The following is a 27,971-nucleotide window of genomic DNA, read 5'->3' on the forward strand; positions in this document are numbered from 1 at the left end:
GACCCGAACAGTATCGATGTAACAAGTAGACACAGGGGGGCTACAAATCTGTAAAATGAATAAATTTTCAATTTATATGTAGAGTGCACCTATTAAGACAAATAGAAAAAGTTTCATGCAAAAAAAAAAGATACTTCCAACTATTTAAAAAAAAAAATTAAAACTTTAAAACAGGTCAATTTGACCCGCAACATAACAGGAGGGTTAAGTTAAATTTAAAATATATTTGATACACAATCAATAAAAAATGTGAACATGTACCATAAGTGAAAATTTAAGTGAATGTTTTTGGAATGAGGATACTTGTGGACTTTTTTTCCCCAGATTTTTATTTTAAAAAAAAAAAAAAAAAAAAAAAAAAAGAAGTTTTGACAACATTTTGAAATTTAACCTGTTATGCTTTTTTGACAAAACTTCTCCTGCTGTAGAAAAAAAATGAAGTAAATATTACATTTATAGCGAACCCTTGTTTTTTTTTAGGGGTTGCGTTCCGAAAATAACCCGTGATAGGCGAAATCCGTGAAGTAGTTACCTTTATTTTTTACAGTTATTACACAGCATAGATAAATACTCTACATTGAAACCAAATAACAAAACCTGTTTTCAGATCAGCGGATGTGCGTGTGGATCAATCGGCCTTAATGTGATCCGGAGTCGTGTCATTAAAGCGTCTCCTCCAAGCTGCTTTGCGACATTCACAGCCGTATCTCGGGCAGAGCGATGGATCTCGTCAAGCCTCCGGTCGGGTTTTGCGCTGCCTCTGGCCAGTTTCTTTTCCAGCAGGCATTGAAAGTTTCAGTTTCCATCTCCTGAATGGCCAATCTCTAAATACTGTAACTTTATTGGGACTCGGGTAGAGAAGACACATGGAGACTGTTTTTAGTTTTTCAATCAGGACGCAGAACACTGTGGGAAAAACAACTGCACAAAAAAATCTGCGAAGCAGCGATACAGTGAAAGGTTATAGCGAGGGTTCACTGTATATGAAATAATTTATAAAAAGCAACTGAGAAATTTGTAGAATGGATGTTATCTGAGTTTATCTAGGTCTTTATTTTCAAGCCTGGCCTCATAATGCCTCAACATTGAAAATGTGGATTTATTTAAATAAGACAGTTTAGTCAAACATATGCGACACTTAACTTGCAGAACATAATATGAAAGTAAACCAAGAGTAAATTTCAGCTGAATTTGGATTCAGATGGATCAAATAGAAACTGACAAGAACCGGATGAAACAACAAAATGAAAACAAATGTATTTTCCAATATAAGTTCAAAATGGTTCCACACTGCGGAGACCTTTCGTTTGAGGCTGCTCCCTAGTTTATGCTCTACCGTAAAATATCAAGAATTCGTTTGGCAAATGCTTTTGACAGATTTGCTTCCTTATTAACAGTTTGGCGCGTTAATGTCATTTCGAAACAGTTCCTGTATCGGTCACGTGACTTGCTGAAACCAATATGCGGACCAACACAGGTGGGCTTGACACTCGCTGTCACTGTCACTTACCCTGCAGACGTGGAGTCACAAAACCAATGTCTGGGATCATGAGCGCCCCCTGCCACGAGGCAAGAAAACTACCTGCCTCACCTCGAATCTGTTCTCAGCTGTTAATGATCACTCCTTAGCGTAAGAAACACGTTACACACACAGTTGGTGACAAAAACAATGTACATATAAGCTGAATTATGGAAAATCAGTTCATATTTTAAATGTTTTAAACCATTTTATTGGCGACATACAGAACATACTCTCAGAATAGCAGCCAGCGCAGTTAGCGAGAGGTTGCGCAATCCAAGGTGCGGCTCAGCTCGCTGCTGCCTCACCAGCTGCGCTTCTGAGCATTTGTATGGGAAATTGCAAAAAAATCAGCTATTTTGAGGAGAAAAAAAAATCAAAATTGGTTAAGCTAAATGAAAAGTAAATACTTTATAGTACAAACCACAGGGTGAATATAGCAATATAAATTATATTATTTTTCCATGATGACAAGTGAGGCTCTGCCTCACCTTCTCTCCTGACCACATGTTGCTGATTATATATGTGTGTGTGTGTGTGAAAAAGGCAAGATAAGTCAAGAGATGATACATTTTACATTATATATTTTTCATAAAAATCACAGATGCAGTAACCTCTCACAAAATACATGTATCAAAAGTGAAGATCAGAGTATGTGATTCCAAAGGAACAATCATGTATTTCTAGTTAATCTTAGTGGCATACAAACTCAGTCAGATCACATGTTTATGTTCTAGTCACCTGCTGACAGGTTAAACAAAAAGCACAAGGTGTCCTTCTGGTCATTAGATAAAGTACATCATCCATTTGTGATAAGGATTGGACAGACTGAAACAACTTTGTTTTAAATGCTGGGGGCCCTCATTTTCTTATAGCAAAAAGGCCAGAAAAGTTCCATGTTGATATTCATGACAACAGACAACATTTTTTGCATTATATATAAATTAATCTCTTGCGATGACATGGCTTTAAGACATGAAGTAACAATCACAGAGACCTTACTGTTACACTGTGTGGAGATTTTAGAGTTTGAGTTGGAGCTTCCAGTGTTTCTCAGTGTTCCCCCAGATCTGCTTCTCAGTAAACCAGTAATGGCTTCCACAAGCCATTACTGGTTTGTGAAAGCCATTAAGGTTTTGCTGCTATTTGAGGAGAACTGAGGCTGCTTCTCTGATACAGGACACAGCCTTCTGAATGTCGTCATCCTTCTGTTTGACGGTGACCACTACCCTGATGCTGGAGATAAACAAGACAAGGTGATGGGTAATGTTAACACCTTTCACTTCACACAATTATAAACATTTTCTGAAAAGCTGATGGTAAGTTAACTTGTAAAACACTTTCCTCAAACCATCTTGACTACCACAATTTTGATGTGAAAGGCCTTCTCTTGGTAATGGAGCACCTCACCTCATTTTCAAGCATAATGGCAGCTATCCTATGGAAGAAGCTCATTTCAGCCATGAGCTGGACATTTCAGTCATTCTCCCCAAGCACTTTCGTCTTTACAACTGTACCCTGAGGTCTTGATCAGGGTCAGGGTCAGATGGCAATGTCCATCTCACATTTGGAATAATGTGAGTTCTTCTAAAATCATGGACACACCTTTTGCTTTGGAGCTGAGATAGTGTTCAAAAGCATCTCCAGCACTCCTGGACATGGTCATAAGCTTTCTCCAGATGCAAAAAAACACACCTAGACCAAAGCACTGAAATCCTATGACCGTCTCAGGAGATTCACCAGGGAAAGATCTGATCCACTGTTTCATACGTAAATGAAAGTTACAGTTCAACTATAGCAAGAGTCCTTTAAATCACCCAGTTGCTAAAAGGTCTTTTCTAGCTACAAAGTGCACCTCTGCCATCTCAGTGGACTCATTTTCCCAAGTCCTAAGACTGCCCCTGTAGCAGAAAGCATGGAGATCTTGGGTCTCCTTTACAAAACATTGCACAAGGTCTATACTAAAATTGTATGTATGTGCAAAGTCAAAAATGACATGCCAAAAAATCCATGCACGAACACACATGGAGGATCACATCAAGAGCCAGCACCTGATGGGGCAGCTACTGCCCCCTTCAGGCTACAACGGAAAAGTGCATCAGTACATCAGGCCCCAACAGTTCAAATTTCCTTCTTGATTTTTTCATTTGCAAGGTCTTCCAGCAGTGTTGATGCATCATGCATTCATTATGCATGAGTGTCACTACAGTTTATACATGCTGACAGTAATCAGTTTGATTACTTCACATTTTGTCACATTTTGTGTTTACTTGAAGTTTACAATCACCCTGGTGATCTTCCAGGAAAAGGAAGGTGATGTTGAGAAAACTAATGAAATGTGCAGACTTTGATTCAAGATTTAAGGCTTATAGTCCTTTTTTATTCAAAAGTTCCTTATGTATAGTTATGGCTGACTAGCTGAAGCCTAAAGAGTACTGCTGGTTTGAATGCTTATGATAAAGTGTATGATAAAAATTAAATGTCTGAGTAATCATGATTCTCCACCTCAACATGTGTCACGAGTTTCCCTTGTCTCTAAAACCAACATACGGTCAAAGTTTGCATGAGGAACTGCACATTCTCCCATCAAGTTTTTTTTTTTTATAGATCACAACCATTGTATAGAAGATGATGTGTGCAAGCTTCAGGCCCTGTTCCATATATATGGCATTTTTATAAACAACCATGAATGAATCTTATTCCAACATGCCCAGGAGAGTGCCACGACACATAAACTGACCCCTAGGTGCGAGCCAGCTGCCTGCCTTGGCCTAGCTCCAATAGAGTGACCTCTTCCATCAATTCTGGGTAAGCTTTCATGTTTGTCTTTGAATCTTAGTCCATAACAGGTGCCAAAGTCCCAGATAACCTTTGCTTAGGTTCAGGGGATACCAAACCCTTCTACCACATTAAGGTGAAGATTCTATTTTATTGTCATTTTGTAATCACTGTCTTATTCCTATTGCACCTAGGCGCAACATACAAATTAGAGCTACACTAAATACTGTAATAGTTTCCTTACCTGGGAGGGGTAAGGAATCGCTCTTCTTTTTCCAGATACTGAGCAAGAGTCAAAGCAACCTTTCGTTCCAAACACTAAAAGAGAGAGAAACTCGGTGACAAACTACAGTTTGCATGCAAATATTGATTAACTGGTTGTTTCAGTCTTAAATAATATGGCTAAAAAGAACTACCATAAACACAGAATTCAAAGCAATAATGAAGCTTGCAAAGTCGAAGTGTTACATTTTTTTACTTCTTTTATAGCTTTTTTTTTTTCTTATGTAAGCATCAGGCTACAGGTGGAAACTCCAATGCATTTTTAAGCAGCTCCTGGGATTAAATCATAAAAATCAAAGAGGTAACAGGCCCTCATGGCACCTGTTTTCAATGCTATATGGTAGAGGTGTGCCGATCGATCAGCCACTGATCATAATCGGCCGATTTCCATGAAAAAGTGTATGATCGGTGATGGCCGATCACGGTCTCTTGTTGCCGATCACCTGCATCTCATTTCCAGCCTGTCTGTGCAGCTGGTCTCCTCTTTCCTTCACTCTGCCCAAACGTGCAGCAACAAATCCTAAGCGATGTGGATCTATAACCACTGAGTGAATGGGGAAGTTTGCGTGTTGCGGCGGAAAATTGAAGCAGGTCAAAATGCATCAACACGATGAATCTAATATGGCATAAAAACAATGCCATACTGAACGGAGTTTGGCTACATCGAGGCTCACTGCAGTAAGAAAGACATACGGAGGATCAGACAGCAGGTAAAGCAGCGCACAGCTACAAACACTCACCAGATTAGCATGACGGTCAGAAAGCTAAACAAATAACCCGCAAAATTATTTAAGTCTTCGAGCTGCGATGTAAGACGCTGGTTCTGCTCTCCTGTTGAACCGCTGCTACGCTACAGGTAGTAATATTTGACAGACGGAGCTTCGCTTCTGCTCCACCTGGTAGTGACTCTCACACCGAACCTCTGCTTAAAGCTGCAGCATCTAACTTAAAAATATAAATTTTACATACGTATTAAAACTTTGCTGTCCTAACATGAGACAAATAATCGATCTCCTCCCTGTTCTGCATAATTACTCCACTCAGTCAGAAACAGCCAATCAGAACTAGCAGTAATCAGCTATTAAAAACAAGTTTTTGTCTAAATTAAGGTGAATTCATAGTTCCTTTTTCCACATAATGTAGCCGGTAGTGCTTATGATTAAAAAAATAATTATGTGATCGGTATCGGTGATCGGCCCTCATGGGTGATCGGAACCGGCAGGAAAAAACCTGTTCAGCACATCTCTACTATATGGCCATTATTTAGTCCACATGACCCCAAAGCTCTTCACACATTCAGTCAATCACCCATTCACACCCAGATGGTGGTAAGCTCCTATATAGCTAGGGAATACGGAGAAGCTAGGCTGCCATTTAACCACACCTCTGGACGCTCTGAACACCACCACCTGACAAGGCAGGTGAAGTGTCTTGCCAGGGCCGTGCAGAGACCTTTGGAGGGGCTCAAAGTTAAAAAGGGGCACATTGAACAAGATCTTAAAACACCATACAACAACATAGCAACAACCCATATTAATCAAGACTCTAATATTTAATCGGATCATACTATATCATTGTCATCATGTTGGGGCAATGCAAAGCAAATGTAGTCTATATTTTTCTCAACAGGTATAATGTTGCCGTTTCTGCTACTGACAGTGCTGGAGGTCTTGTGTCGATCTGAGACTGTAACTGTTAAACAGACCATCGGAGAGAAGGTGAATGGTTATGAAGTATGTTATTAAATAAGCAAATTTGCTGCTATTTTAATAAATAAGCTTACTGCATCTACTTCTACTTCTGCTTAACCTCTACAACAACTTGGCTGCAAAGTGCTTCAAAGATAAAACAAAACTCAGAGGGGTTAACTCTACATAATTTTTCAATGTAAGCTCCTCTGAGATTTAGAATTGGAAGATAGATATATCAAGGCAAAGAAAACTCAGTACCTGCTGGTAGGGACCTCCAGACATTCAGGGGCCAATAGTAATGGTTGAATTGTAACTCAAACCATAGATCTAAACCTGTAGCATTTATTTACGGAGAATGACAATGTTATAAAATTTTATTTAAAGCATTCAACAAAGAAATTTTTTAAAAATTAAATAGTACATTTAAGATTTAATTAGGAAGTTTACTTGGTTATGGTGCGTTCACACCAAAAGTGTTTTCAGCGTTAGGGCATCTGGTTTACAATCCTAAATCATGATTCTGTCTAAGGCCCCATATTACCTCGGCCCGGCCCTACATGAAGAGCAAGTCGCTGCACAGCATCTCTGCTGGAATCCCCCGGTAGCCCTTATGCCAGTCTGCCCATGCTTTTGGGACATTTTGATTTACTTGATTGTGGAACCGGATTGAGCTTTATGCTGTGGTCCAAATTATTGGTACATTATTTTCGCTGATGTTTATGTGAAATTTTGTGAACTCCAAATGCTATGGGCCCAATCTTCCTTTAACAGTTGAGGTTCTGCAGTAATTTCTATTCACAGACACTCACCTCCAGCCCAGATCCCGTCAGCAGCGGTCCGAACCGCCTAGTAGTAACGTTAGGTTAAAGTGAAGCAGAGAGCGAACAGTGAGCAGGAGGTACCGGACTTTGAGGTGCGTTGTGGTACCGTTTCTTTATATCAGGACTTCTGATATGAAGACTGACGTACCTTATATCTGTCAGTGGGAGCAACTCAGGCTGTTAGTCCAGCACTGGGGCAGCCTGATAAAGTTAATGTCAGAAGTTTTATTTGCAGCTGAAGCATTTCCGTGTTTAGAGACGAGGAGGCTTTTTCCACAATTACGAAAAATAAACAGAAACAGCTTTTCTAATTTCTACATCAGACCTAGGTTTTTTTTCACAAACGAGTGTCGCAAACGTGTCTTGCCAAGGACGACTGAGACAGACAAAGCGGGTCTTGAACTTAAGAGTTCAACCAGAAACCAACTCCTACCTCCTGAGCCACCTTCACCCCTTAATGTGTTTCAATTCAATATTAGTGACAATCATTTCTGTAATATTGCTACTTACTGTGTGTGTCCCAAATATGATCCAGTGCACCACAAATGATTATAGCTAAAACACAAGACTTACATAATCTACAATGGAGCGGAGCAGCTGCATGTCAGAGCTTCTGGAGCCAGAACTTTTTTCGAGTTGTAGATGAAGAGCTGGGGCAAATGGTTCTCCTACCAACTTCAGACCTGGAATTCTGTTAAACATTAACCAAAAAGAGCATTAAATACAATAGTTGAACTGTAGAAACTAAGGCATATTACAGTTTTCAGTCTCTGTTTTTACCATGTCTACCTCTCTGGGAGACAAGTAGAAGAATAACCCCATAGCTTAATGCATTTTGCAATTTTTAACATTGCACTAAAACTACTGCATAGGAAAGTAACAGCAATAAACTTGTGTTTTACTGTCAAATGACATAATTACATAATGAGGTTTTTATTAAGGAAATCTCATTGATAAGCCACCTATTACTGTCTGCTTTCCATTTAAAAGGATGTAATTGCCTTAGAGGCATGCTCAAATATAACATGTGGAGAATGTGGTATAACCTTTGTGTGTTCTATAACCAAAATTGAACATTACTCCTGCTTAATTCCTAATGAAGTTATCTGCAAAATGAGTATTTTTGTTTCTAAATTTAATACTGAATGTAGCTACTAGCACAACTACCTGTGAGAATTTTTATATAAATATCTTAAACCTGAGTGAAGTTGCCCCCAAATTTTTGTTTGTGCTGCTATCATTTTAAAGATAAAAAATGTTTCTAGAGATCATCAAAGTTCAATGAACATGAGTTATTTTCTAAACAGTTTGTGCTAGTTTATACTAGTTTGTGCACTGTTTTGAAGTCGTGAAAGTAAGTGTTGATGTTCTCGGTACCGAGAACAAAAAGGAAGCTCAGAGGGGACAGGGCTTTCTCTGTTATGGGCCCCAAATTATGGAATGACTTACCTTTGCAGGTCAGACAGGCCCCTTCTCTGTCCACTTTTAAAGCTCGTCTTAAAACCCATCTATTTTACTTGGCTTTCAACACCAGTGGGATCTAGTTTTAAATTGTATGTTTTTGTTTTTAAACTGTTTTTAATTACTTTTTTATTATGTTGTGTTTTTAAATTGTACAGCACTTTGTATCAACTGTGGTTGTTTTAAAGTGCTTTATAAATAAAGTTGGTATGGTATGGTATGATGACTGTCGATCATGAAATTGAGATGGAAACAGCAGACTAGTTAGCACATGTTTTGCTCTAGTCCTACTTTTCGTATTTCAACAGTACATTTTGTCTAATAGCGCCCTCTGGTGATCAGAAACTAAAATACAGGTCACTGAGTGTGTTTTGGGAGGTATTTGTACCAGTCCATTCTAAATAAGACCTAGTTCCAAGTGAATTTCATCAAGATTAAAATTAAATTATTCATGTTCATAGGTTAGCACTTAACAATTTCAAATGAAATTCACAGATTAAGCATGAACCTGATGTTCACTGACCTTTGATGACCTCTAGAAACATTTTTCTTCATATCTTTAGAATGATAGCAGCACAAAGGAAAATGTTTGCTGCACAGACCAGCAGAGACATAGCTGAGTTGATTGACACCTATTTTGTTTGGTTTTATGAAAGGGGGGGTGGAGCTGGTTGACCTTTTGACCTTTAAACTTTAATTAATATCTTCAAAGCCAAAGCTGCACAAACAAAATTTCTGCTGCACAAACCAGCATAAGTCGAGATGATTGACACCCATTTTGTTTGATTTGAAGAAGGTGGGGGGGCTGGTTGACCTTTGATGACCTCTAGAAACGTCTTTACATCTTTAAAATGATAGCAGCACAAATGAAAATGTTTGCTGCATAAACCAGCACAAACATTTGACACCAATTTTGTCTGATTTGAAGAAGGTAGGGGGGGCAACTTCACTCAGGTAATCATCTAGATGTTTATTCTTACCAGTGATCTATTGATGCTGGAAATATTTGGCATTCAGAACATAGACATTTTTGAGTTAAAGGTATTCCTTTAAAAATTGGTGCCACTCAAAAACAAAACAAGGAAAAAAACTAATATAGAATAGAGAAACTTACCCTTGTAAAGCTTTATAAACATGTTTGCATTTTTCTCTTAGAACAATGAAAATACCTACAAAACAAGACAAAGAAGAAAAGCTTAAAACATAACATCTGAATTTTTTTTAATTAACAGGAAGCACAAATGCAGAGCACTTTATTGGAATCATATTTCTCATGAACCTCTATTCCTGGGATCAATAAATGGTGCACTGAGAGAAAAGTAGCTAAATGAAATCTTCTACCTGGATCCTCCTCCATGATGTTCAGAGCCTCGATGGCAGCTGCAGCCAGCATTGGAGGCAGGGAGGCAGAAAAACAATAGCCCTGTCCCGACAGACGCTAAAAGAAAAAACAAAATCAAGGTAGAAGGCTAAATATGAGGTGGTAACACCAACACTCTAAGACTGCCTACAGAGGAAGTTCGCAAACTTGCTTGTGAATTATTTTCTGCTCTCTCTAAAAGCAAAAAGGTACCATTGCCTGGCAATGTTTCAGCCAAAATAATGAAAGTGTTATATTGCGCAGTGGGAGTTAATCCGTGCAGAGAAGTTTTGCAAGCAAGGAGAAAATCTGAGCCTATGCACAAAGATTTGAGAGAGCACAGCAAAAACTTGAAAGAGGGCAGAAATTTCGACTCCAACCATTACAAGTTGAGAACAAAGAAATAAAATCCTGTTTGCAAACTAAAAATGTGTGCTCTCAACTTCTGGCAGTCAAATTCCCTCATAAATATTTATGAGGGATATATATATATATATATATATATATATATATTTTTTTTTTTTTTTAAGTTTTTAAATTCTATCTATTATTTTGTCAACTAACTTGACAGTAGGTTAATCGACTAAAATGTTGTTATAGTCAACTAAAACTACAGAAAAACAATTCTAAGGACAAAATTATGCCTAAAACTAAATGACACTTTAGTCAAAAGACTAAAACTAACTAAAAATTTGATGTCAAAATTAACATTAACAATTAAAATGTCTGGATGGAGGTTGTCTGCAGAAACTTGTAGTGCTCTCTGTGTGACTGTTTTGTTAAAACAAATGAAGCGATGCAGGTAGGGAGTAGCTACATCTAAGAATGAATGGATATTTCAAGTTTAATAAATTTGAGACTTTAATGTATCCATTTGTCATTCTACCTTGCAAAGCAGACCAGGGTAGATCATAAGGATTATTTGCACATTGATAAGATTAAAGCAAAAATTATCATGAATACTTGTTTTGACTCAAATTTTAAATCACATCGCCGCACCAAAAATCAGAATCAAATTGTGAGATAGGACTCGATTTCTACCCTTGTTGTCCAGGTAAATATACCACTTCATCCTACGTGACCCACAGGCACCTCAATAAACATGTATTCCACTTACTTGATGATCAATGACAAAGGAACGGCCACAGCAGAAGCCTCCAATGGAGGCCACAGCATTTTCCATGTTAGCGCTGATCAGATCGATGTCATCAATCTGTGCAGAGGAAAAATGGTCAGATTATTATTCTACTTCAGAATCTGTTTTATTTACCAAGTTTGTACATACAAACAAGGAATTTTACCTCGGATCATCTTTGCTCTCAAAAACATTTGAAATATAAATATATAAAAAGAAACAAAATTTGAAAAATATGTTTTTTGTCTTCTTATAGGCTGGCAAACAGATCAAAAGAGGAAGAGAAAGTTGAATTAAAACATTGCATTGATCTGGGCCCTGACAGTTCAATGTTCAAATAAAAGTTTTAACACTTTGTGTCCAGGTTGTGTGGGGTCTGCAAAGATTTTGGCTGCCATTTTCCTCGCCTCTACTTTGGTAAATAAAAAAAAATAAAAAAAACCTTGGAAAATTTAGGATTATGACCAAGACAACTGACTACTACTTCTCATAAGAAGAATACAATTTGGATTGCTGTGGATGAGAAAATGTAAGAAGCACTTTAATTTGGTGTAATTGAAAAGGTAACATTGACAAAATAAAAAAAAAATAAGATTACAATACAAGTTTTTTAAGCTATTTTGTTTTCTTTGTTACGGATATACTCACATTCACCCCAAAGTGCTCTGTGACACCTTTGCCGTGTTCACCCAACACACCAAAAGACATGCTCTCCTCCAAAAAGATCCGCACCTTGTATCTATACTTGAGCTTGACCTGGGAAATTAGACAGATAGTAGAGATCATAAAAATAAACATTCTGAGACTGTTAGATCTAACTCAGACATATCTGGAACTAGGACAGGTGAAGATCACCATGTGATGTCTCTTTTTGTGGATGTCCTTTTATACCTGAAAAACCCAAATAAATCAGTCCCAGCTGTACTTAGTTCCATAGATAAATTTGGTGCTCTTTCAGGTTTTGAGATTCTGTCATGACTGTTTAAGACTCTGCAAGTCTGTCACTTTTCCTCTCAATATCCCTCTCTCCCTTTTATCAAAAATTTAGATCAATTGGATTCATTGAAGAAAAACATGGTAGTTTACAGTACTTTGTTAGCGTGGCAAGACATAAGGAAATACTTGAATATTCCTCACTTTATCTCAATTCGATCTCCCCCGACTTTAAACACGGACTTACCAACTTCTATTAGAAGTATTGGTCTATTGAACTGGTCCTCTTCTGGTCTGACTGATTTCTCTGATCTGTTGATTTCTGGCTCTATTAAATAATTTAATCAAATAAGGGACAATAACATCATTCAAAAAGATTTTTATAAATACCTTCAAATTCGGCACTTTATTTAGTCATTGTTTAGGTCCAATGCATTCTGTAAGGAACTGACGGATTTAGAAAATATTCTGGTTTCAACCAAATCTCCCAAAGATGTGATTTCAAAGTTCTATGCATCTTTACTCAGCTCTGAACCATCAAGCTTTGACTCTGTCAAGCAGTTGTGGGAACGTGATCTGGAGGTGAAATTCAGTCCTTTAGGTTGGCTTAAGATTTACAATGGATCCTTTCCTCAATACACTTCTATTTCTATACATGAACAAAATTTCAAACTCTTCTATTGATCCTACTATACCCGTTTATCTCCAGAGCATGTTCCCCAACCATTCCAATCTGTGCTGCAAATGTTTGAGGCATAGAGGTACATTTTTCCATCTATTCTGGTCATGTGAATTATTACAGACCTTTTGAAAAGACATTCATTCTGTGACTGAAAAGTTTTTGGATGTTCGCTTTTCCTTGTCCCCTATGTTTTATCTTCTAAATCAGAGGTCTCATTCTCGCAGCCCGCAGGCCAATTGCGGCCTGCACAACTTTGTCTCGTGGCCCCCACCGTGATATGAAAGTATAATATTAGTGCGGCCCACAGGGTGAGCGGACCTCTGAAGGAAGTCTGGCCCACCATTCCTCGTCATGGCCGACATTCAGTGCTAGACTAAGCTACACTGACTTCATGCACACTACGCTTGTAACAATAGTGTTGCGGATGATAGAAAAGTCCGGTACCAGTTGCCCTTCCCTGCAGTCGCCATTCCGGTACTTTCTATCATAAACAAATGCCACAATCAAACGCAGAGAAAGGCGACTGCTAGGCTGCTCGTCATCCGCTGCGCTGTTTTGACAAATAGAAGCGGTAATGACGTGACGCTGCCTAAAGACTTCTATAAAACGTAGACGCGACGCCAAGTGGAATAAATTTAGGGTGTGTTCACACTGCAGCCTAAAGTGACCAAATTCAGATATTTTTTTATGACGTAATGCAACCTGTACCTGATCTTTTCATGACAGTCTGAACAGCACAGGTCGGATTCTTTTCGAATGTGACCCATATCCGATACGTATCCGATTCATATGCGACCTAACGTCCAGGCCACATTTATCCGAACTGAACGTCACTGATACTCAACAAATTCTGCGTCTAGATACACGCAAGTGGGAAGAAAAACAACTATGACGGACTATAATGAGGATTAAGTTGTTAATATGCTGCTCCGGTTGGACAACAACTTCAAATGTGTAAGCTAAGCTCCACCGTTAGCCTCCATGTTTACTTCCGCAAACACTGATCACTTCTTCTTTTCATGGCGGTTGGCAGAACACTGAGAACGCTGACACTATTGCGCCCTCTACTGCGCATGCAGGACACTTTCAGGTCATTTGCCCGTTCAGACTGCATTACACATACAGGTCACATATGTGTGGCAGTGTGAACGGCCCGGCAAAAAAAATCCGATTTGACAAAAAATCGGAATTGGGTCACTTAAGGCTGCAGTGTGAATGCACCCTAAATTTTGTCACACCCTCATCATGTCTTTGTCAAAGCCAAAGCCTGCAGTTCATGTATTGGAGAAATAATTAAATGTTGATGACATTTGAGGATATTTTTAAAATGATTTTTGTGGAATCCTTTATGCAGCCCAGCCTCACCCAGACTCTGCCTCCAGCGGCCCCTGAGTAATTTGAGTTTGAGACCCCTGGTCTAAATCCATCAGGAAGTCGGCCGTTTTGGATGAAAGCCGCCATTTTGTCTCTGTTACACATGTTGTATGTGAATTAACTCCTCCTACAGCTTTTGAGATCCAGGCTTCAAAATCAGTCAGCAAAGTCTTGAGGCATGGAAGGTTGATAGTTATCAAAATCTTTTTAGTACATCAAAGCACGTGGGCTTGGCCAAGCCTGAAATCTGACCATATGCTATGAAACATCAAGATGGAATAACTTCCCCACATAAGCTCCCAGCTTCATCAAACTTTCTTTGACTCATCACAGACCAGAGTTCATCACATTCACATTGTCAAAAGGTGACATCACCTTACTCCCTTCCCCCTTTCCACAAGAAGTCACCCGTTTTCCTGCTGTTTTTCTTCTTTTCACCCTATGGTTCATTAAGAGCCCAGATAGCACATGATGTTAAATCAACGTTGAAAAATAGTTAGAATCGTTGATTTTTGGTTGAAGTCGACAAATGACGGTGGATCAACCATCAAACAACCATCCAATCAAACCGTTGAAACTGTGACATTGAATCAACGTTGTTTTGTGGTTGAAATCTGATCACTGAAATGCCGAAGTCTGATTAATGGTTGATTTTTGGTTGAAGATGACAAATGACGGTGGATCAACCATCAAACAACCATCCACCTCTAGCCAAGTAACCAATGTTGAAACTGTGTCATTGAATCAATGTTGTTTTGTGGTTGAAATCTAATGACTGAAATGCTGATGTCGGATCAACATCTGATCAATATTGAATCAATGTCAGATGTATTGCCGCACCCCTTCCCCTCCTCTCCTCCTCATCAGTGCTCTGGGTCAGAGCATTTTATTACTGAGCGGGGGTTATCACATTTAAATTAACCACTGTAGAGGATAGTCGGTGGTGATTCCTTTCTGTACATTTTCTTACTTGTTCATAACAATTCTCACTGACTGTGTGTGTGATATATTGACACAAAAACATCTACAACTTACTACAAGGAGTGGAGGGGTCCACCCCCACCGTTTACATGAGTGGGATGTCCCAAACACACAGCTGCTTTGCTGTTGGCTTGTTGGAAAATATGTTAATTCAATGTTGAATTATCATCACAAAGGTTGCATGTTTGGTTGAGGTCGACAACTGATGGTGGATCAACTATAAAACAACCATTCAATTCTAGCCAATTAACTAATGTTGAAACTGTGTCATTGAATCAATGTTGTTTTGTGGTTGACATCAAATAAATGAAATGCCAACGTCGAATCCAGTGTGTTTCAGCACTGGTCCTCCAGGCCCTACAAGTTTTAGGCATTTCCCTAATTCAACACACATGATATTAATTGACGTCTGATTAACGGGGTTTTGCTGAACTGAAAAAACGCAGGTCAGTTTGATTGACGTCAAGGTTTGGGGAAGAACTACCCAGATAGCACACGATGTTAATTTAATGTTGAATTATGATCACAAAGGCTGCATGTATGGTTCAGGTCAACGACAGAAGCTGGATCAACCATCAAACAACCATTCAATTCTAGCCAATTAACATTCATTGATTGAAATGCCACATCGAATCCAGTGTTTTTCAGCACTGGCACCAGGCACACTGCCCTGCAAGTTTTAGCCATTTCCCTAATTCAGCACACATGATTTTAATTAACATTTGATTAACAAGGTTTTGCTGAACTGAAAGCATGCAGGTCAGTTTGCCTTGAGGATAAGGTTTGGGGAAAAACTAGTAATTAAAGTGTTCAGGTGTTTTTTGCACCCCTCACCACCGCCTGCCATTCAAACGCCCAACCCCCTTCCCTCCACCCGCCACCCCCACTCATGTAAATGGCGGGGGTGGACCGCTCCACTCCTTACTCCTTGTAGTAAGTTGTAGATGTTTTTGTGTCAATATATCACACACAAATGGTCAGTAGGACTTTTTTATGAAAAAGAAAGAAAATGTACAGAAATGAATCTTCACCCACTATCCTTTACAGAGGTTAATTTAGAATGTAATACCCCCCACTCACTAATAAAATGCTCTGACCCAGAGCTCTGATGAGGAGGAGAGGAGGGGAAGGGGTGTGGCAAAAGAGCTGACATTGATTCAACATTGATTCAACATTGGTCAGTCGTTGATCAGACATTAGCATTTCATTCATTAGATTTCAACCACAAAACAACATTGACTCAATGACAGTTTCAACATTGGTTACTTGGCTGGAGGTGGATGGTTGTTTGATGGTTGATCAACCATCAGTTGTTGACCTCAACCAAAAATCAACCATTCTGACTATAATTCAACGTTTATTTACCGTTGTGTGCAATCTGGGCAGTTTGTTGCAGCCCTCATCACCTCCTCATCTCCCCCTACTCCCTCCCAAGCCTCCCCCCACCCAGCTGCTCCTCCCAACCTTCTCCTCTTTACCCCCTCTCATCCCTTCTTCCCTCCCCCTCCTTGAGCTCTGGATCAGAACATTTTATTACTAGGTGGGGGTTAATCATGTTTCAAATTAAGCACTACATGTTGAGAACAGTGGGTTGTGATTCCTTTCTGTACATTTTCTTACTTGTCTGTAAATATTATTACTGACTGTGCATAATGTGTTGACACAAAAACATCTACAAGTCTGTACTAGGAGTTGTACAGTCCACCTCCCCAATTTTACACTTGTGGTTTGTCCCAACCAAAAAGCCACTTTGCTGCTGGCTTGTTTGCTACCGGCTTCTGAATTGAATTCTCCGCTGAGCACTTTTATGGTAAGTTTTTCAATATTACTTTGATCTTAAATGTGTTTATTGAAAAATAAGGGCATTGTTTTGTGCCCATAGTAATCCTGGTTATTTTGGGGCAAAACGGATATTTTTAATAATTGAGATCATGTCTCCTTTTGTATTATTTTCATCCTACCCACCACTCCAGGCCTAAGTATGAAATCCTGCGAGATTTTGTGGGATTTGAGTTTTTAAAATAGGGCGGGGCCTATTGTTTGGTCTGGGAGAACATGTGTTGGACAAGGAAGTGTAAGGCTGGCTGGTCCAGGTGGGCTTTAAATTGTTGTGATAGTAATCACTTGTTTTTAACTTTTTATTATGATGTGCTTAGGGACGTGCTTAAATGAGCCTCTGTACCAGAACAGCTGAGTTGGATGATTACATGACCGTCTGCAGCCATCAAGAAGTGCAGAAGGTTGTTAATCATCCACAGATTCAATCCAGGTGAGGCAGAAGGGAAACACTTAACATGTAAGGCAGGTGAAACACTGAACTAAACCTGCTAATGACTGATTCAGTCTGTTGATCCTTGGATTGGTAACTGGTTAAATTGAACTGGACTATTGTTACTTGTGTGGGATCTTTATTAGCATATAGACACTTTTTAAGGAATTTAATCAACTTATTTGGAAATATTTGTAGTTGGAAGATTGAACCAGCTATTTGATGGAAGTTTATTCTGTATAAATTATAATTTTTCCAACTACACTATAAATCACCTTTTGTTCGATTTATTTGTCTCTGGTGTGTTAAATAAACCTGATCCTCCCTGAGTTTTATTGTTAGGTTTTCTGATAAACAGCCCTTTATTTTAAATATTGATTTAATATCAATATCATAAATCCTACACTATACTGCAGCTTGATGGGTAAATGCAGTTGTATATGTAAACATTAAGATAAATATTAATGAAAGATTAAGATATTAATTTAACAGTGAGTGTACATGGGGAACTATATGGTTTGTATTTGTTCTCAGACCTGTAACCAGTACAGTGTTTAATCTTTCATTGTGTTTCAGAACTTTTCAAATGTTTATCATATTTCTAACTGGCACCTTCCTCACTTTTATTTTTTTCAGCTGTTGCTCTGCAGTTTGACCGAAAGCTGACTCTTGAGGACTGCAGCGAAACTGTCGAAGTGGCTTCATTATGCGCCAGAATGAGAGGAAGACATCACAAGGAATCAAAGTGACGCCAACCAGAGTCAAACTGGGGTTACCACAACTTGTACTGTTTCCCTACTTCATACAGTACAAAGCTTAACTTCATGGACTCTGTTCTTCTGTGGACAACATACTGTTGTTTTGACAGTCAAAAAGGAATCAAATATGTTTAAAGATCTGTCCCTCTTTTCTTAAATAAAATGTTAAATCAAACCCATGTTGTCATTTATAAACTTTTGTACACAGTTTACGCATCATCTGCCAATAATACAGTGTTTAACACCAGTGAAGAAACTTTTAGTGGCATGTTATGATGTAGACCTATCAGACGTAAAATGTACATAAATCCTTAGCTTTCATTCAATATAAAAACAACCCAAATCTGCATGTACATCCACAGTCAAATGATGGTTGAATCAACATTGATTCAATGTAGAATTAACACAAATCTGCATGCAGATCCACGTTCAGCTGATGGTTGAATGAACGTTGATTCCTAACTGATTCAATGTAGAATCAACACAGATATGCATGCAGATCCATAGTCAAATGAGTGTTGAATCAACATTGATTCAATGTAGAATCAACACAAATCTGCATGCAGATCCACGTTCAGATGATGGTTGAATCACCATTGATTCCTAACTTATTCAATGTAGAATCAACACAAATCTGCATGCAGATCCACAGTCAAATGAGTGTTGAATCAACATTGATTCAAGGTAGAATCAACACAAATCTGCATGCAGATCCACAGTCAAATGAGTGTTGAATCAACATTGATTCAATGTAGAATCAACCGAAATCCGGATGCAGATCCACGTTCAGATGATGGTTGACTCAACATTGATATAATGTAGAATCAACATTGATTCATAACTGATTCAATGTACTATCAACACAAATATGCATACAAGTTGACATACAGATGATGGTTGAATCAACATTGATATAATGTCAGTTATGGTTGAAACCCTAACGTTGATTCAACATACAAGTCACCGACCACTTTCAATGTTGTTTCAATGTCAGCGTTCAACGTTGATTCAATGTTTCTGGCTGACATTGATTCAATGTTGTTTCAATCATTCTGTGCTATCTGGGAGTTCAACCTGTGTTTAATGAAATACAACAACATGATGGTAAATCATGGCAAATTCTAATCCCTTGACATTTGCATACGATAGTCTCTAAATCATACATGCAGGTCAATCATAAGCACCAAACTTATGATTGAGCTTTGTTAACCTCTAAAGAGCCCAATAGCATTAAATTGTAATTTGACTCCACTGCACCCCTAGATTATCCCACTAGCTATATCTCCTTAATACATCAACCAATCTGCACCAGATTTTTTTGTGCATCGTCAAAGCACTGCTGAACACGTAAATGTGCATCATGTGTTTCGCCTCCTGGACAGGTGCAGGAACTGTGTGAGAGCGTTAACGGTGGCGAGCGGGTGGCGTTGCTGGACATCTCGTGGTTGCCATAAGGCCAGAGCAGGGCTGAGCTGTGAGAGCCTCCAACGCTGCTTTCAGCTTTAATTCATTTTATTTTGAGAGAATGTTTATAAATGATGGATGAAGACTCCTTATCCTGAAGCTGAATCGTTAAATGGTGTAGTTAAACTTATGGTTCAAATGCTTTGTGTAACTCCTCTTTTCCAGTGCTTTCTGTTTCTACTTATATCACCAAACAGCTAAGAGAGATGGTAAAGCATTCATCAGTGTTGTGTTCAAGACCACCTAACCTGAGACCAAGACAAGACCAAGACCAGAGCGTATCGAGACCGAGACAAGACCAAGACTTTTAGGGTCCGAGACCAAGTCAAGACCAAGACCGAGGGAAGTCGAGACCGAGTCAAGACCAAGACCAGCGCCCCATGATACTATAGAATGTGAAATATGATCAAAATTACTTCTCAAATTGATCTGAAAGATCCATATTCACATAAAAACACCTAGATATTAAATACTTAATAAAATTAATCAATATTAATTTTGCTTCCATCTCTGTGCTACAATCCGCGGTGGTCTCGTGCCATCCTTAAAAAGATAACGCCCTGGGTGTTTGTCCATGTTGCTCATGTCAGAAACCACCACTGTTGCACCATTAAACATAGCAATTGAGGCAATGCCCTGACGGTAAATAACGCTCAACTATGAACACTGACCAAGGAGCAACAAGCAAGAAGTAACCAATCACAAGACGCTCACTGTGACTGTTCTCACCCTCTCTCCCACTACATGAAACCAGAAAGTCTGACACCATGGCAGACTACCACTACAGCTGCCACTTTGACCGAAAACAATCAAAGAGCAATGTGCATGCTCTGCGTGCTCTTTCGTTCTTGTTTTATTTATTAGTTAATTAACAAATATCAATGTACATAATTAAATAAAATAATGATAGCTGCTGCAGTGTACGCAGGGGATTACAAGAACAAAGAAGAGTGTTCTGTCAGGTCAGCATATGCTGTCAGATCGTCATACGCTTAGCACAAACTCACGGCTATATCTGTCAGACACGTCTTTACTATATAATTTTATTTAATTAGCAACATAGAATCATGACGTAGATCATTATACACTTTATTAACAGTTGTATGGCATCTTGACTTAGCGGTTAAGTAGGTTAATGAGTTTTACACGGGCGTGTGTTGTAGCTGACTCCAGCTGCAGCCAGACCCTGCTTTAAATACAATTTGAAAAAACAATGCATGTATATCTATATAGTTATCATGGAAAACAATTTAATGACTTATTTTCATCATAACTTGTTGTGTATGGTGAGCTGACAACTCCTCTGACTGTCGGACTTCTTAATGCGCAGGCATGGTACTCACTGCATGTATGCTATTCTGACAGCGTATGGTAATCTAATGGGCTCTTTGCACCTACGGCGTTGACGTTACATCTCCAGGAGCTAATGCGGCTCATTTGTTTCCGCTTTGAGTTACCATGACTGGTAGAAAAGACTAAGTCGTATTTCAGATGCAAAAAACGCAATACTATGAACGTTGTTGTCTTCCTAATATAATGAGCTTTTAAGTTTTCATTAATTTCCAAGCGATCCTGAATTAAGAAGATGGTGGCTTGTAAATATTTGTCACTACCAGTTAAAGCTAACGCTGCACAACACAAAGTTTGCAGCCTTCACTTCACTCCGGATCAGCCTAAAAATACCAGGGATACGGATGATAAATAAAGGAGCCTCCCTGAGTTATTTCCATGGAATCACTTCTGTATTCTGTATATAACGACAATAAACACACAGTAAAAATATTGTCCGTTAGAATGTTTAGATACTTAAATAGCACATTTTTACAAGAACAATGTCCGAGAATATTGCCTACTAGCATAAGCTAAGGTTAATGTTAGCAACAAAGTTTAAGTAAAACTCACCTTTGTATCACTAAATGTATAATGAGGCATACATCTTAAAACCTTTCTCCAGCTTACTTGTTGGGGCTTCGGATCGATGTACACACCTTGGCCAAGCCCTGAAAGCACCTATTGTAAAAGGCCATTTTCAATAGATCGGAAACAATCGAGCCGTTTTTCCCCAAACGCGGAAGCTGAGGTGCAAAGAGTCCATAGAACAACTCTCAGTGACACTCCAGTCCTATCTAATAAGTAAAGAGACGAGCAGATGAATCGTACTGTTCCTGAATGTCACCTCACTATATTGCAGACTTTTGGACACAGCGTTGTCCCATATATGCGACAAGTCAGTCAACACCTCCGCACAATAATTCAGCGCAGTGAGTGACTTTTTTTTCATCACAATGCTAATGTGTCTCTATACAGCTAGCTTTGCTAACATCACGTCAACGGAGCTTACCTTTCTTTGAGCTACTTTTCTAAGTGACGAAAAAAGTAAGACGTTGTCCCCACCGTCTGTGAAACTGCCTGGATGTTGAGTTAGCTGTGGCCATCGGATTTCTTATGATTTATGCAGCGCTATTATGTTACTGACGATTAAACATCTTATGCCGCTGAGAGGAAACCACTGCGCCTGTCTCAGAGCGCCGCGTGCGAGTGAAAGGTGGGGAGGGGGAGGGGAGAGAAACAGAAACACGTATTTGGCAAGTCACATTATTGGTTGGATTTTAATCGGTGCGTTTTGCATCCACTGAAAACAAAGATGTTAACAAATAAACTAGATAGTGTGCTGTATGTTTAGTGATATTTTAACAGTTGCGGTCTCGACTGGTCTTGAAATAAAATGCCGAGTCCTCAGCGTCCGAGACCGAGACAAGACCGAGACCAAATGCGGTCGAGTCCGAGACGAGACCATCAATAAATGGTCTCGAGACCGGTATCGAGACCAAGACCGTTCTCGAGTACTACAACACTGGCATTCATAAACCCCACAGGTTGTTAAAACTGTGTTTACAAATCAAACTGATATTAGAAGATGGTCCTTCACACAGCTTTGTTTTTATATTTTTTCTGTTTTAGTTAGCCAATCCAACTGAAATTGGTCATATTGTCAGACAGTGCAAAAAGTAATGTCAATGCTAAGTAAATGTTTGTCAGGAGTCAGATTAAGAAGTGTTTCTAAACCCTGCCTCTATACCAAACACACAACACTGTTTTTATAGATGCACTATTGGCCTATAGGTCCAATAGTGCATTCTGTTTTTTGAGCAACAAGACCTAGTTTTGTTCTCAGAATAATTTCCATTTTACAAACCGATAGCAATAGTTCTCAAACCAAGACTGAAAAAATGTTGTGGAATCTGCCAAAGGACCTTTCCCCATAATTCTGAAGCAGTGTTTCATTTAGGGGTTTATTTAGTTTATATTACTTGAAATTTATTACTTGTGAACTTTACCAGCTCAGGGAGAGGACAAATATCTGCTGTGTTGATGTACATTCCCTCAACCACAATGAACTTCCGCGTCACTCGAGCTTTACGAGGATTCTGTAAGAAAAACATTACAATTTTAAAAATATGAAGGCAAAAAACTACAGAATAAAAAAATTAACTTAAACAGGTTGTATTTTCATTCTGCAGCTATAAAATTATTTGACAGTTGACAGCATAATATGACACTTAAAAGTTAGAATGAAACTACCTAAACTGGTACTAACCTTCTGGTCCTCCAGCTCTTGTTCTTTTAGCAATCTCTCCAGATCCTCCATGTCATTGTGTTTGAAGTATTTGATGAAGCTGCGGGATGCCTGAAGGCCTTTCTGGATGGAGAAACAGGCAGCTTCATCCCTGGACACCAAAAAAAAACCCAACAATATGAGAGTTTAAATCGAAATAATAAGGAACCCACATTCACATTTTAAATGTCTCTTGGAATTAAGTAAAACATGACTCACACAAAGATCATGTCCCCTCTTTTGGAGTAGGCCGGAATCGCACTAGCCATCGTTGCAAAGCCATATGAATAGATAATGGCCTCCTCTGTTTTCATGAATTTGGCAAGGCGATTCTCCAGTTCTAAATGGACATCTGGGGAAAAGGGTAGTATGGAACAGGAAGAACAAGGGAAGCAGTGAAAGGAAAAGCACTGAGTAGATAAGATCAGGAAAACTGCTAAGTAGATCTATACATGTATGAAAGAGACAAAATAAATAGGATTGGTCAATAATGCCAGCCTAACCATAAGACAGTGTACCCATTGTAAATCAAGATATTCTAACACTAATCTGAAAATGAGCTGTGTTGTTCGTATACAGAAATGTCTATGTAAAATACAGCTGAACCTAGTTTTGGATCAGAAATTGAAAATGTTTCAATTTTGTTCAGAAGGAATAAAAAATGCCCCATCAATACAGATAATACAATGCTTAATTATGGAATAGAAGTTGTGAAGTTCTCAGATATGGGCCTTGAAGATATTTTATGAATTTGCTCAATTGCTCTCTCAATCTTGTAGACTAACTAACCAAGGTATTTTCTGTACTAGTGGTGAAGGTCCTTCAGGTCCTTTTCAGGAAAATTATATCTAGTGCAGATTTTTGTCTAATCATTAAAAAATAATGGCAGCAATGGAAGTAAACAGTTTCATGAAATATATTATTCATAATTCAGCCATGGTGCTAGCACTCATCTATCATCCATCAGAGGAGACGTCAGCATCTTATGTTGGAGCAACAAGCTCCAGTTGATGATTTTACAGAAGAACGATGGATTCAGCACGTTCCAATGATGGACAATGTTTTATGAACTGTGTGATGCTGTGAGAGCTCTGGTGGAGCCAGTTTCACATTGTCGGAAAAAAACAAAAACAAACTATGAAGAAGACTACTTCATGTTGTCTTCTTCATGGCTTTCGCTAACATCTGGCTGTTGGTCCCATGACTTGTGCACTTTCAATTGCATTGTAAGCATTTTGAATTGCTTTGTTGCTGAAATTGTGCTATATAAATAAAATTACCTTATCTTACCTTGTGTGATGCAAAAAAGTGCATCACACAAGTAATGCAATATCTATTTCGCAGTATCTATTTTGATATGACTGAAAAATCATTTCATCCCAGCGCAACAACTTTTTAATCAAAAAACTCTTTTGATTAAAAAGCGTATTTAATGCTTCATGTCTATTAAGCATTAAACATGCTTAATAAATATTAAGCATATTTATTTTTGTAGTTTCAATTTGTGTAGTTACTTCTCCAGAAGACAACAAGCAGCACTATTCACTTACCAAATGTTCCATAAAAGCCTCTTGGACCACATGTGCCAACACCATATTTTTTTAGTGACATCAAAGCCTTTTCCTGTTATTAGCAAACAAAACAATTAAAAATGAAATCACAGTTAATTAATTTTTATAAAATATTTTAATTACCTTCACACGCTCATTGTCAAGGAGTCCCAAAAAGTTAAAGGAGGCAAAATTAATGCACTCTTTTCCATTGACTATGATTTTATGGCTGGGTGGTCTAAAAATGAAAAACAAGTCATATATGTAAGACACAGGCAATTTGAAGTACAAGCACACAGTACAAGAGTTTTTCAGACCTGAAAATGTGGGATTCTCTTCTCCTTTATTTTAGGCTCTATATGCCTGAAGCATGTAGAGCTACTGCTCTACATGCAGTAGCTCTACATGTTAGAAAGGGCCTTCTATTAATATAGAAGGCCCTTTCAGAAGGATCACTGATAACCATTTGGTTATCAATCAACCACCACCACCATCCCTATCACTGTAATTCACATCCTACAGGTTGGGAATATTCTAGGCTTGTGTGTACCTTCAGGACATTCAGTGGAAAGTGGAAGCTCAAAGGACATGACTGTTATGGTCTTGCGCCTGCACTCTCTGCTGCCAGTTCTACAGTCATTGTAGAACTGATGTAAGTGTACACATTAGTAAGTCTAGGTTCTGCAGAAATATTTACAGTACTTCCAAATCAGAAACTGCCAAAAATGTTAAATTTAATGTGCAACATAATCTAGCTTGACTGATACATATTAGAATTTTTTCTTGTCTAATTATGTGAAATTACAGAAGAAAGAAAAAGGATAAAACATTGTTTTACCCTGAAACAATGTTGTATTTAAGGGAAGGATGGTCTTTTGAAATTAGAGGGACAAGAAGATCTGGCTGCCATTCTTCTATCAGGTCCTCTTTTTCCTGTAACAGAAATCCAGGTAATAACTGTTTGGTGGTGTACAATTTCAGAAACTTTAGTAATCTGGCATTTACTGAGCTATGCTCACCCTTTCTGTCAGTTTGTAAGTCTCGTGAAGTTTGTAGGTCTTGGAGAATAAAAGTCTGATAATCCATAATATCAAGATGCCCTCCAGAATTAGGTGATATGCAGGAGCCTGGGGAAGACCAGCACAAAGATTAATTTAAGGCTGATGATCAGTTCAAAGACTTAAAGTTTAAAAATCAGTGGATTCAGAAAACACAATATATAGTCAAAGAATCCTGAACAATGGAGCAAGAGCTACCATATTTTTTAAAAGTGCATGTTTAATAGTTAGTCTCTGGTTTTTTTTTAATTTAATTTCAAATGTACAACACACAGCAGATTCCACCATGTAAAACACAATAAAACCAAAATGGAAAAGCTATGCCTGGGAAAACCGAGTCTGTCCTTTCTGCTTTCCAAGCAATGTAGCAGCCAGAAGCTGATCATCTTAATTTAAATATTTTCCTGACATATTTTATTCACCACAAAGCAAACCCAAATGAGCTGGGGGATATAAAAGAAACATTTACTTAAGATTTTGAGGAGTTTAGACACAGTCATGCATTTTGAAAATATCTGTCTTTTCTCACTTTTGTAGAAACAGTCAAGAATGGTTTAAGTACCCTTTGAATTTGTTTTGTTCACAAGTAAATATATTTTAAGAAGGAAAGCAGCAGATCACATTAAATTCTGAGTTTTATGTAATTATTTAACTCCCCTGCGCCTCTCGGTGACACGAATACAAAAACACTTCACCAAGAATAGCTACATCGGAAAAGATAAGTAGAGATTAAAGCTGCAAGCAGCATTGGCAGCCCTCGCAGCTCAGCTCCGTTCCAGCCTCATGACTTCCGCCGACCGTGAGAGCACCAGCAACGCCACCCACTCGCTGTCGTCACTGATCTTACGCAGTTCCCGCACCGGTCCATTACGCCAGGGGCGCAACTACATATTATTCAGGTGGATGCGAAAACATAAATCGGCGCCCCCCGCATCCCCCCAAAGGAAGGTACGTAAGGGTGATGGAGCGTAGAAAACATACAGACGCTCTATCCGTATGAGCGATCGTATGTTTACCCCCCATACCCCCAGGCGAAGACACGTGAAAGGTGAAGGAACGTAAGGGCGCAGTAAATAATGTGAGAGTTTAAAACAACTATTTTTCACAGATAGTGTGTACTTATATTAATATTTAACCCTCAAATAGCCAGGATCACACTGGTCACAGATTATGTGATCCTGGCTATTTGAGGGTTACATTTTATTTTAAGTGTTTTATGAAGAGTGTGTAATGAAGAGGTGGCAGAAACCGCGTTAAAAACTACCAGAGCACTTAGAATAATTTCTTAATCACTTAATGACTTATTAAACGGCCACAGTTGGTTTACATATTTTAATGACAGCACATAGGCAATCAGGGCAATGGTCCGTCAGTTTTCAGAGTAAAATACAAAGTAATACTTTATATTTTCTCCGTCAATGTGATGGTGAAAAAGGAGCCGTGAAGTTTACAATCCCAGATGTATCAGTATTTACGCAGTTTACGTAAATACTCTTCCCGCTGATATTCAAGACGTACCTGCGTTCTATCGCTCCCTGCGATCACAGAACATGATGGGTCACAGATTTAGCTGTATTACCTGTTTGTGCCCCCCGCTATCACGTTAGTTGCTCTTCCAGGTCTTACGGCAAGGTATACAATTCCCTCCCCCCGCTCTTACGGTAGTCCCCCGGTCCTATTGCGTTGCTCTATGTTTTCCGGGGTACGAAGATTCAGGCCGACTCAGTTAACAAATTAGAAAGCTCCAAAATATTTTAAACTGGAAGATGTGAATTAAATATCATGAATCTGTATGTACATGCCATAAATTATACCCTATAGACTGGTTAAAAAGACTAACATTACCTCATAAAAAGCTTGTACCATTTCTACCAACACCCATTGCTGCCCGGAAGCCATATTCCGCTTCTGCTAATGTTTCTTCTTCTTTGGCAATTGGCATCATTGAGTTTCATTACTGCCACCCTCTGGTTCAACTTTATATTACAAACTCACTGACAGACAATAATGATTTTGGCAAACCTGTAGTGTAGTCTCTTAGACTCCAGTTGTTGTTTTTAATTATTATTATTAATTATGATACGTTATATAATAATTGAAACACTTAAATAATTCTTAAATAATTCTAAAATACAAACTGGGATGTCCAAGTTGATCTCCAACTTCTTGAATGTTTTTCTTTCATTTTCCAATTTCCTGACCTGAATGAACAGTAAATATACTTCTGTCTATTCAGCTT

At 38.6% G+C, this 27,971-nt stretch overlaps 1 protein-coding gene and 1 long non-coding RNA gene across 2 annotated transcripts; one reads left to right on the forward strand and one right to left on the reverse strand.

Moving 5' to 3' along the window:
• Nucleotides 1-516: 516 nt before the first annotated feature.
• Nucleotides 517-27,687, reverse strand: sptlc1 (serine palmitoyltransferase, long chain base subunit 1). The gene is made up of 15 exons (XM_088011311.1): nucleotides 27,578-27,687; nucleotides 25,694-25,801; nucleotides 25,513-25,607; nucleotides 24,819-24,912; nucleotides 24,675-24,747; nucleotides 23,344-23,476; nucleotides 23,107-23,236; nucleotides 22,847-22,936; nucleotides 11,696-11,803; nucleotides 11,030-11,125; nucleotides 9,894-9,990; nucleotides 9,667-9,721; nucleotides 7,665-7,782; nucleotides 4,542-4,615; nucleotides 517-2,755 (listed from the first exon to the last, which is right to left on the reverse strand). The coding sequence occupies exons 1-15, from the start codon at nucleotides 27,629-27,631 to the stop codon at nucleotides 2,662-2,664; spliced, it is 1,419 nt and encodes a 472-aa protein (XP_087867437.1). The 5' UTR covers nucleotides 27,632-27,687; the 3' UTR covers nucleotides 517-2,661.
• Nucleotides 16,947-18,219, forward strand: LOC148156318 (uncharacterized). Its single transcript, XR_015764946.1, has 2 exons — nucleotides 16,947-17,286; nucleotides 17,923-18,219. It is a non-coding gene; the product is annotated as an uncharacterized LOC148156318 (long non-coding RNA).
• Nucleotides 27,688-27,971: the final 284 nt, after the last annotated feature.

Source organism: Poecilia mexicana, unplaced genomic scaffold, assembly GCF_051168715.1.
Source record: "Poecilia mexicana isolate PSO_F unplaced genomic scaffold, ASM5116871v1 scaffold_12, whole genome shotgun sequence".
Lineage (NCBI taxonomy): Eukaryota > Metazoa > Chordata > Actinopteri > Cyprinodontiformes > Poeciliidae > Poecilia > Poecilia mexicana.